The sequence below is a fragment of the Dromaius novaehollandiae genome, chromosome 4, assembly GCF_036370855.1.
Source record: "Dromaius novaehollandiae isolate bDroNov1 chromosome 4, bDroNov1.hap1, whole genome shotgun sequence".
In the NCBI taxonomy this organism is placed as follows: domain Eukaryota; kingdom Metazoa; phylum Chordata; class Aves; order Casuariiformes; family Dromaiidae; genus Dromaius; species Dromaius novaehollandiae.
In genome coordinates, this window is record NC_088101.1 from 46,454,798 (window position 1) to 46,466,887 (window position 12,090).

The 12,090-nt window shown below is 36.5% G+C and overlaps 1 protein-coding gene across 4 annotated transcripts in view; it reads left to right on the forward strand.

The window, feature by feature from the left end:
• The window catches only part of CLCN3 (chloride voltage-gated channel 3), a 65,817-nt gene extending 55,270 nt beyond the window's left edge, over positions 1-10,547 (forward strand). For 2 of the 4 annotated variants that reach the window (XM_026122891.2, XM_026122892.2), the window contains 4 exons: positions 989-1,387; positions 3,143-3,359; positions 5,636-5,711; positions 7,403-10,547. In XM_026122891.2, coding sequence (XP_025978676.1) covers positions 989-1,387; positions 3,143-3,359; positions 5,636-5,711; positions 7,403-7,561 — 851 coding nt within the window. In that variant the 3' untranslated portion in view covers positions 7,562-10,547. The remainder of the gene's footprint in view (positions 1-988; positions 1,388-3,142; positions 3,360-5,635; positions 5,712-7,402) is intronic. The other 2 variants (XM_026122893.2, XM_026122894.2) reach the window with 1 other exon arrangement.
• The last annotated feature ends 1,543 nt before the right edge of the window (positions 10,548-12,090 follow it).

The window sequence follows — 12,090 nt, forward strand, 5'->3', positions numbered from 1 at the left end:
CTGCCGCTTCCGTATGAGTTGCAAAAAATGTTTCTGAAGTTTCATAATCTGAACAAAACTGTCAGAAGTGGCTAATGATTTGGAGAATCCAATTCGAGATATTTTTAAGAGGAAATGTTAAAAATCAGCTTCTTTGAAGGAGGCTTATGTTGGGCGCCTAAACTAAGAGAGGTTCTGAAGGCCTTGTCTTGTCCTAACTTATTAGATAGCTTCCTTAGAAATTAAACTTAGAAAACTATTAGAACAGATTCTGTGAAAAGTAGACTTCTTCCTTAAGGAAGAAACATCTGAGTGCATTTGAGTGATCACATAAACTAGTGGAACAAATATAGTTTTTGGAGGGCTTATTCTGTTTTTTAATAGTTCAACTTAATTGCTTCTGAATGCATTGAAAGAAAGGCCATATGCTTTTTTTGAATGAGGATGTAATATCAGAAACTGGTGGTAGAAAAATCATCCAGAATACTAATGAAAGAGATATCCCTATCTTCTCATATTGCTGAAGGAAGAGATGCTTTTTGTCAGCTCAGAATTCTCCTTAGGTTTTGCAATTAAACAGCAGCATTAAATTCCTAATCCTTTTGAACAGTACAGCTGTTGAATACCTGTGCCTTACCTGCATTAGTTCTATTCTTCCAAATCATCATCTTACTGGATTTCTTTGCGTTTCTCAGTATTTTTAACTAGATAAGGAGTGGCATAGAAAAATACACTTTTTTTTCCCCTTAGTTTGTATGAAAGAACCACACTTTTCCTCAAACTACTGTATTTTCTGACTTTCAGGATTTTTTCCAAAAGCCCTTTCTTTCTTTTAAAGTTTTGTGTTCATTTTCCTTCTGTCTGCTTCTCTTTGTATTATACAGAGTGATGTTTGTCAGGTGACCTTTATTGGCCAAGCTATATTTGTAGCTCCTAACAGGAGGCCTGAAAATTCTAAATTCAATATTATCTAATATTAGAATGTTACTGACTACCATTTTTCTTGCAGGTGGTGTGACAAGGATGACTGTGTCCCTGGTAGTTATTGTCTTTGAACTAACTGGAGGGCTAGAATATATTGTGCCCCTAATGGCTGCAGTCATGACCAGTAAGTGGGTAGGAGATGCCTTTGGTAGGGAAGGCATCTATGAAGCACACATTCGACTGAATGGATATCCTTTCTTGGATGCAAAGGAAGAATTTACTCACACAACACTGGCTGCTGATGTTATGAGGCCTCGAAGAAGTGATCCACCTTTGGCAGTTCTGACGCAGGATAATATGACAGTTGAAGATATAGAAAACTTGATAAATGAAACCAGCTATAATGGTTTTCCTGTTATTATGTCAAAAGAATCACAGAGACTAGTGGGCTTTGCTCTAAGAAGAGATTTAACTATTGCAATAGGTAATTATCTTCCAGTATTGTATGGTTATATATTCTAACTTAAATGAATTGATACCTTAAAACAGAATTTACTGTATGTTTCTAGACTATTTCATGTTTTTAAGGTCCAGATACCTTGCATAAGATGTCAATTCCTCTACTGAAGAATATTGATTAGTCAGTTGTAGGCTCTGAAATGAAGAAAATGTTCTTCTCTTTTCTCTGTCATAAAAATAAGAGTTGTCATACTGAAGTAGGCTGGAACACCATCTAGTCCATTTTTTCCTTGTGTGTCTAGTACTGGATGCTTGAGAAGAAACTAGGACTGAATATAGTTTTGAAACACAGGACAATTGAAGGCGCATTTTATCTATGCCACGCACGTAATGTTTATGGCTTGTACTAATATTTTCTCAAGTGAAATTCCATTAATGTTTTTCTTCAAAATTGAATAACTTTTATTTTAGACCAGCAGGATTCTGTTGGAATTATTGTCCAAATGATTTTTCAATTTAAATTGATATTATGCTCCACTCTGTCGTGCACTCTGTCCACTCCTCTCTGTCAAGAGATAGTGAGTGAATCGTTAATTTTTTTCCCCCCCAACTTGTCTGTTTAATGGGAAGTTCAGCCTAGTGCACATCAGTATATAAACCCTGTTTTGGCCCTCTTTCTCAGGGTAAATATTAATATGATACTTGTGCCAGTGCTTTGTGTGCTAGCAGTTTTTTTTCTGTGGGATTTGAGGAAACTGTACCATAAGCAGAAGAAAAAAACATTATGTAAGAAAAAGTTACAAAACTATAACATTTGGTGCATGAAATGAATGACAGAAGTTGTATATTAAACTACTTGATTTTTGTATAACTCATTAGATTATATATTGACAAGTATCCCTTTAACAAAGACATGTGAGAAAGAGACACAAATGTCTCCTATATGAAAGATTAAAGAAAAAATTTTTTTGTCAACAAAATGCTGGTTATTTCAGTAAAAGGTTTGCCTGTGGTCTTATGCTATGCACTATAGGATGTATATGAATTTCCAGAACTTGAAAATTGTTATAGAAGTCACGCTTTTTTAAGTTTTCATTTATTTACTAATAGATGGGGCAATAGTAGAACATTCTTCTAGTAAAACACTTTCACAGGTAAAACTCGTTTCAGCCACTGGAAGTGCACAGTACAAGCTTCTAGTCTTGGATTTTGACTGGCCTGAGAGAGCTGTTTTGAGAAATAAATAGTTCGGGGTACAGGGACTCTGATGATGACATGAAAAGGAAAGGGGGTCCATTCAAACAAAGTTAACTAAATTCATATGAACGAGAACACTTTCAGAGCGATCAGGAATGAAGATTTTTTTGGTTTGTAAATGAACAATCATACTGCACTCATTGGTATCGTTATAAGGGAGCTGTCACTTCAGATTGGTGTTTTCCTTGACAATTTCTTCAGCAGCTGTCTGTGTGCTTCCTGTATGTTAATTTTTAAGTCTTTCCACCTCTTTATAATAAATAAAGGTTAGTTATTGGAGTGAAAGTGGTAGTAGCTGAAGAATGGCTAAAGCTGTACGGTAGATAGCTTTTTGTGATCTCTGCACTGAACGTTTCTTAGGTCAAAGTAGTGGCTATGGAAACACATCATCAGAATAGCAGCTGGCAGGATATCGACATCTACAGAATAACACCAGAGTCTGATAGTGCTGACAGAACTTTCAGTTTGTACTAAGTCATTGTAAATTCTTTCTCTATTGTTTTTTCCCCTCTCTTTCTTAAAGAAAGTGCTAGAAAAAAGCAGGAAGGCATTGTTGGCAGTTCCAGGGTCTGTTTTGCCCAGCATACCCCATCACTTCCAGCAGAGAGCCCTCGGCCTTTGAAGCTTAGAAGCATACTTGATATGAGCCCCTTCACCGTGACAGACCACACACCGATGGAAATAGTGGTGGATATTTTCCGGAAGCTGGGTCTGAGGCAGTGCCTTGTAACACATAACGGGTGAGTAAAACAGCAGGAATGCAGCTCATTTTGTTAGATACGGTAATTTTCATTTCCAGGATCAAGAGCTTTCATGGGATTTGAACCTATGATTTTGGTGCTGCAGCTGAGGACCTTAACTGTAGGTTAGGATGTTGTGCTGTGGCACATCTCTTAAATTGTTCCTCCTCCCTTGTACTCTTAAGTAAGCAGGCAGCGATCTCAGTCATTTTAAGATGTTCTTTTAAAAGTTAGCCCTCTTTTAGCACCAGTTCTGTGTGTGCAACTCACACATGGGAGAGAGAGAACTTCTCCCGCAGGAATTTAATCTGGCGGAGCACAAAGTATGAGGCCGGTATTTCCTAGTTCTTAAATATGCTCTGCCAATGTGAAACACATCAGCTGTTGAACATCTTCTGCAAATATCTGGGTTCATAAGGTAGAAAATGATTCATTCAGTACCTCCACGTTGGAGTTTAGTGATTGCTATTGACACTGGCGTTTTGGAGTATCGGAAGCCACATAACTGCCACTAGTTCTGAAACTTCAGTCTAGAATAATTTTGTCTGCACTTCAAAATATTGTAAGAATGTAATTTTAAGATTTAGAATGATTGTAAATCAGAATATAGGGAATTGTTGTGTCATTACCTGCTAAATAAATCAGACATTGAAATAGAGCAATGGTCATTATAAATTGCCTCTCATCCGATGTAAACTACTCCTTTTTTACAATAACTTTTTCTAAGGAGCTGTTCTTTTGTTTAACATTCTGTTTTTCTATATCTCTTGTGTGAAATACTCGACATGTAAACACTGCAGATTCTAACGTGATATCTTGCTTTCCCTTTAGCATATGTTTTAAGGCACCTGAGAGGTTAATTATTCTCTGCTGATCCATATTATTTAGGATAAATGTCCATGGGACAAAAACTAAAATCCTGAAATATGGGTGGGACCTGTTTTGTTTTGCTGTGGGCAGCTATAAGTGGTAAATATTTAAATATTGCACTGATTTGCAAGTTTGTTTATTCAGATGTATTTTAAAATCAAATGTTTTAAATTTGCTCATTTTTTTTCTTGAACACATCCATATATTGAATGGCAATTGGAGGTTTTCAGAAGCATAAATGCTTCCTTAAAAACATTTCTCTGCTGGGGAAAAGGCATCATGATCTGGCATTTAGAAGTCAGTGCAGGAATTCAATTATTCCCAGTCTTAGGAGTGAAGTTTGAAGTGATAAAACGTCAGTGAGGAATATTTATTCTGATTTTTTTTTTTCTTGATTTCTGTTGTGGTTGAGTGCTCAACATTGACACTGATGATGTCATTATGACTGCAAAGAAACCTTAACTATTCAAAATTATGTCAAACTCTACTATAATTTTTTATTATTTTATGATAAAGTAGCAGCAAATATGGATGGCTTTAGTTTGCTGCTTTCTAACTTTCATATTTGTTGTCCTGCTTCAACTTATTAACTTGTTCTTCGTGCATTCACCGTCCATTACAACAAAGTTCGATAGTAAATACTTACGGTGGCACATGGCCATGTGGATATCAAGGACTAATCTAAATTTTGGCAAATTTCCTGTAAATTGAATGTATGTATTCATCATGCAAACATACTGATGTATATACATATACATCGACTTATTTATGCATGAGTATTGACATCTAATTACGAACTGGAAGTTTGCAAAAATAGATGCTGATGACAAATGTAGGGATACCTAAAGAAAGAGCCTGACTCTTTATAATTTATACCAGAATATCAATTCCAAGGAGTTGCTCTTGATTTGTACCATCGTGAATGAGAAATTTGTCTGAATATGTCTGTTCCTAGGGACACCAGATAACCTTGCTCTGTAGTGCAGCTTCAAACCTCAATTGCTGTGGTTTTGTGCAGTTACTACTTTGGTCATCTACTAAGGAAGATTACATTGTGGACAACAATCTGTATGAGAGGAGAAATAAAGTACTTCTCAGTTTCAGTGTTTTTAAAAGCTGAAGAGACATGAATTTGGGGAGAAGGGGTGAAGTATGCTTCCCCTGACATGTACTTCGTATGAGAAACATACTCCTCTGGGGTTAAAAAAACAGTCAATGTCGGGGAAGGGTACTGATTTTCAAATCATTTTTCATTTAACGATCTCATTATTAGCTTTCTGGCAACCCCTTTTTTTTAGTTTTTTTTTTTTTTTAGTTTTGCTCTACGCTAAGCCTTTCTCATTATTATTGGAACTTTTTTTATTTGATTTCACACACAGTTATTAGCATAACATGATGTGTTTCAGGATTGTCTTGGGGATCATCACAAAGAAGAACATATTAGAGCATCTCGAGCAACTAAAGCAGCACGTCGAACCCTTGGTGATTAGATATATCAGATCTCATAATTAGACACATTAGAAGTCAGGAAGCATGAAACTTGTGAACTGTTCAGTGCTCTTATGACATCGGCTGAACAATGAAATCATCTTGTACTAAAAATCTGTATTAAAGAAACCAGAATACAAAACAATATGTGCAAAATCTATTTGTAGAATTTAAGCTGTTAATACAGACATACTGTTAGTCACAACATTAATAGAAAGTAAATGATAGAGATCAAAAACTTTCTGATATTTTGCTCTTGAGACCACATAGGTCCATCTGGTTGTTTTGTATTATGCCAGATGGGAAAGCACACAGCTAGGAATATTTTTCCCTTCATACAAATTAAAATTTTCATATAAAACAGTTTCTTCTTTTTCTGATCTTGACAGCTTTAAATAGCTGCTAAAAGAAAAGTATCACATCTTTTGACAAGCTAATCCAAACATGTTTTTAATGTATTGCAATATTAGATCATCCCTGTTATCCCCATTATCTACATCATTTTTTAAAAGTAGTCATATTTTTTAGTTCTGCACTGTAATGTCCTGCAATGCTGCTGTCAGCTACAGCAATTAATGTACCCCTTCATAAAATGTGTGGTGATTTCCTAAGCCACTATATGGCATGATAGTATTTTTTACTGTTGACTTCAGAATCTAGATGTTGCTTTAACCAAGATGTTGTGATCTAACCTTAGTTATAAGATAGACTTTGTCTTAATTTGGACATTGGTTGCTCTGCAATAGCCACATCTCTATTAACCTACCCACCAAGTTTAGCTGCTTATGTGCAAAACACGCTAATTATGTTCTCATTTTATGCTAATATTTCACAAGTATTTCATGCCTCCTTTAATAAGACAAAACAAAATGTACTAACCAGAATAACAAGGGCAGCAGCTCATTCATTCTGCTCTTTGCTTCTCCTGTGATATTATCCTTTTGGACAGATTCATCCTTTTTGATATTACACAGAGTTATAATTTTAACAGCAATTAAGTCCCCGTCATAAGAGCACAGTATATAAATTATAAAAAGAAAACTTTCTTTGTTATCATTTATTTTCTAAAGCTGTGAACTCCAAAAACTAGTTAACTATAGATTATTTTGGATACGTTTCATGGTCAATACAATGTGCTCTTATGAAGATACTCAGTCTGATCCAGTGGTGTGAGACTGGAAAGATTCTTTAAATTAAAAAAGGTGGGAAGGGGATTTGATTTGATATTAAGATTTTGGGCCATCAAGTGATTTGCCACTTCGGATGGCTAGGTTGGAACAGGCTTCCCTTATGAAATGGGATCAATATCACTTCTTTTTCATACCTCTTTTTTTCTTTGTCCCTCTTCGTTACTTTTTTGTTGGCATACGCTGATCAAAATTTCATTTTTTTTAGAAACAAAAAGTTAAAAACGGTCATGGATTCTACTCGCATTACTTGTATTTCATTAAAAATGGACTACAGCTGTCAGAGACGATCCTATCTGATGTCTCAGGATTGCTGTCTTTCAACAAACTGGTGGTTACTCGATATTTTGATTAATAAAATGTTTTTGTTTAAATAAGAAAATCAGGCTGTTTACTTTTGCTGTATTCCTGTCAACAAAAAGGACTTGGCTACAGATTTGTTCTGTTTTATTATTTTCCTGTATGGATTAATACTGGTGTTCTGCTTATCCTTTCCAGGCGCCTCCTTGGCATTATAACAAAAAAAGATATCCTCCGTCATATGGCCCAGACGGCAAACCAAGACCCCGCCTCAATAATGTTCAACTGAAACCCATAGCTGAGGAGAGAGAGGAAACTGAAGAGGAGGTTCATTTGTTGAATAGCACAACACTCTAGTCTGGGGGATACTTCTAAAATCAGAAATGAGAGCTGGGTTTTTGCATAACAGTGCTGCTGGAAATCAGGAGTCGGTCTGGGGGAATATGTGGCGAGGAGGAAGGCTGATGGGAGCGTGGGAAGGGAGAGCTGCTGTCCTGCACTGGATGCGTTCCCGAGACGTCAGGTCTGCCATGATAGTGCAGCGAGGAGCCCTGCGAGGAGGTGCAATTCTCCAGCCCCAGCCTGGTACTTCAGCATTGAAGAGATGTGTTACTAGTCCCTGCTTCTGGAGGGATCATTCTGAATTGAGCCATCCTATGGAGACTGAAAGGTCTTGCCCTTTTTACCATTGAAAACTGTTGTGTTAACTCATGAAATGTATAACTATTACACGTCACCTTTCTACATTCCAGAAGAGCTTTATTTCTCTCTCTCCTGAGCCGTAACAAAGCATCTTTAAAATTGGTGTGCCCTTTTGAAACAGTAGTTTCTCATATTGAGATGTACTGTGAGTTGCTGAGATTTGATCACAAGAAGGGAGGTTTTCCTTGTGCCATTAAACATGTAGTCTGTACGTCATGAAATGCTTGGGGCAGTACAGATCCACTGCGACAAAAACAGATTGAACAGGTAATACGTTGCAAGAACCATGTGAGGCATCTTTCAGCCCATGTGCTGTGATAGGAAAAAAAATAAAAAACAGGTGAAACTAAAGTTTCAGAGAAAAATACTGTTTTTGCTGCAGAAAATATCAATAATGTGACCTGGTCTTATGCAATTTTTGTATTATTGAAAACACTATGATATATACCAATGTTGTGCAGTATAAGCAGAAATACTGCACCACTAATAGTTAAGAGCTGGAACAATTCTGTATACGTGTATCTGGTAAAAATTGCATGCTACAACACTGGAGATATTCCCCCTCCTTCCTTCTCCCTCATAAAATATGAGATCTATCATTTTTATTTTTTCCTCCACAAAAGATGTTCCACTGCTGACACAGTAGGAAGAAATGTAACTTGTAACTTGCACTAAATGTATATTATTTTTCTTGAAGTTTTACCATTCTTTATTTATATTTTTATGGATTTAAAAAAATTATTAAATACAGATCAGTTAATATCTCACATAACTAATTACCTTTTTAATGTGATTTTATAGTATAATTCATAATCCTCTGCAAGTAATGGAGGATTGGGCAAATGTTTACAACTAAATGAAGGGTTTAAAGAAATGATTTCTTTATGATCCAACATGCATATAAGATAATTTTCAAACCTAACTTTCACTGCCGTTACCTTGAGATTTACTCTTTTTTCTTTTTCTTTATTAGCAGATAACTGGAACAGTAATACTAAAAATATTATTAAAAAAAACTGCAGGGTTTTAAAAATAATAGGAAAAAAGTAACTGTAATTATTAGCTTGGTTGTCACTTTTTTTCCACACCCCCCCAAGTATATAGAGGTGTAAAAGGTATGTAGCCACAGAAGATGGGTAGAAGGCAGAATGGAATCCAGTCCTTGAAACCTTGCCTGGACTTTAAAATCCAGCAACACCAACACCCTTCAGCAGGTTAACTGACAGATCCTTAACATCTCTACTATTTTCTTTCACTCACCAGATTAATTTGTTTCATATTCACTGAAGGGGGGAAAAAAAAAAAAACCAAAAAACCACCACCAACAACCTGACATACAGAGAAAAAGGTAGTATGTCATAAGCTAAACCTAAAATAGGGAGGAAAAAATTAAGAAATACAGCTGATGAAATCACGTTTGATAATTTGGGTTTAGATAAAATTTCCTTCTATTAATAATTATGCCCACAAGACTGCAAAAATATAAATGGTAAACATACACAATTACAGGTATCTCTAAGGCATTCATCACAGCTATTTCTAAGGTCTTTATTCAGCAAAGTACTCAGCATGGTTTTATCTTCAAGTATGATTAACATGCACAAATTACCGGGACTACTGGCAGGCTCCAAAATAATGCCTGTGCCCTGCTATTTTTTACCTATTCTTGAAGTATAAAACTGCCATCTATTCTTTTTCATCTCTTGCAGCAACTTGAAACAGTAGAAAGCATAATACTTCCCCATGGTGCCCAGTGGGCCTGGTGTGGTCAGCCCCCATTTTAAAAACTGCTTTGGAACTGAAGCAGGGAATCAAGCAATGTTAAAATGTTTTGCAAAAGCTAGTGCTTCACTGCAAGTGAAGTCAAGGCTAGTGGTTCAAAATTTGTTCTGTTACACTGTAAGTTTGAGGAAACTTTACAAAGGGCAGCATTTGGCCCACTTGCACAAGGCAGCTCTGGAAGTTGTCTGCAATGCTGATTTCCATTGTCTGAAACTTGTTTCTATAGTGGAAGAATATCAATGCACTACATGTATACAAATTGCTTTAAATCAGTTTGATACCTCTGGCATTTCTGCTGTTCTCCTCATGATAAAACACTGTTGTGTGTGTGTATTGTATGAATTTGCACCTAATTCTACAGACTGTGCTCTGTCTGAATTGAAATACAATTCACACCAGTGCTGTGTTTTATAATTTCAGTATAGAACCCAAGTGCTGCATATGTATTGTGCATCTCTGTTTACTGTTCTTAGCTGCTAAGCTTTTCCTTTTGACATTTAAAACATCTTCTGGTAAACATATATTAGAAATTCTATTACTAATGTATGGGTGCCTGTGCTGTTCAACGAAAGTTTTCTTTTCTAATATAAAACTTCCAGCGCCTTACTCAAGTTACTAATTTGAAAAAATGTGGTGGATGGGAGGGGGGAGAAGTGTCAGCATTTTTTTTTAAACTGTTCAGTTACTGGTTCATGAAGAATGCATAATTTGTTAATCTGTGATGTTGCCTAGAGCTGTATTTAATATTGATCTTAATGTTTTTATTTATGATAGTGTGGTAGAGCTGCATATCATTACAGTAAAAATTCTCATTACTGTGATGATTTAATCATAAACATTAAAAATTTCTGTATGATCATTTATTGTTTTGACTTTAATTCTATGTTTCCTCAAACTATTTGTGTTGTTTTTTGTATTTACTTCACTGAAAGAAGATTAACACCTGGGAATTTTACATATAGAATGAATATGTAGATGAAAAAATGACTGAAGTTTAGGGGAAAGGCAGTCTATGTATTGCCTAGAATATAGTTAGCTAACAGACCAGTACTAGGTATTTTTTCTGAAATGGCTATCTTAAAATTTGCTCAACTGTAACTGTGGAGTAGTTGGCTTTGTGATTTATTTTTTAAAAAAGTGGATCATGCTTTTGCTGTCTAAAAGACAGAATTACAATTTACTGAAATGCATTTTTAGCATTCCTCCATTTAAAAAAAAAAATTGTAGGATTAAGTTAGACATCTCTTGATAATGTATACTAACGATGTATCCTTTTCACCAGTATGTTTTCAGTTAGTGGTAACAGTTTTTCTACTCAATCAAGAGTTCATCAAGAAAACTAAAAAACCTATACTCATATCTTAATTTTTGCAGATTTAAGTTCAACGTGGAAAGTGAGTATTTTTTTTGTTAGTGCCCTATAAATCATAAAAGTTATTTGAAAGTCTCTTCTGTTTTGAACATTAAAAATAAATGGGAAAGAGAGACCATCTGAGTTTTCAAAATGGTGCCTCTATTTTGTATGTGCAAAATGTAGAATTCTGGGCCTGTGAAAGACACCGTGTCTGCTTGTGTTTATGCTTTAATAAATAGGACACTTGTATGCTGACTGAAGGGGGAAAAAAAGATTTTTGACAAATTTATGAAAGCAGATGTAGCTTATGTAGCTTAAAGGTGAAATATACTTCTGTAGTACTTGAACTCGCACTGAATTGTGGGATAATTTGTGTTGGAAGGGACAGTTGGAGGTTCAAGCCTTTGATACAAGTAGGGCCAACTTTGAAGGTAGATCACGTTGCCAGGGTATCATCTTCATTAGTACTATCATCATTAGCCATGACATTTACCATGTAAGTCAAATCACTCTGCCCTGGCTGGCATGTTGAGTAAAGCAGTTATTTCTCATTGCTTTTTGGACTGTTATTTCGAACAAGAACAAAACTTTAACTGCAATAATGCAGAAGAGCAATAGGGCGCCGTGGGACACACCTCAGGTAATGTATACTGTTAAAAGGACCAAGAGAGGAGGTTGAGCTTTGAATAACATTCCTAGTGGGTGTATAGTAGCTGGTTGCTCAGTATACATATTACAACTGCTTTTCTTCAGCAATGCTAAAGCTTCACCAAAAAAACTAGAGGGGGGTTTTTAGTTATTTCCAGGGCAGGCACTCGACTCTCGGTGGCTCCCCTCGCGGCACCGCGCGGCCGCTAAGCAGGGCTCGGTGGAAGGCGGCAAAGCCCCGCCCCTCCCCGCCAACGGCCGCGCGCACGCGCATCGGCCCGCTCCTGCCCCTCGCTGTCGCAGGGGCGGTAGGGCACTCGGCCCCCCGCCGCGCTGGCGCATGCGCAGATGGAACCCCGGGGCCGACAGGAGGCAAGAGCAAGCACGGAGAGGAGTCGTC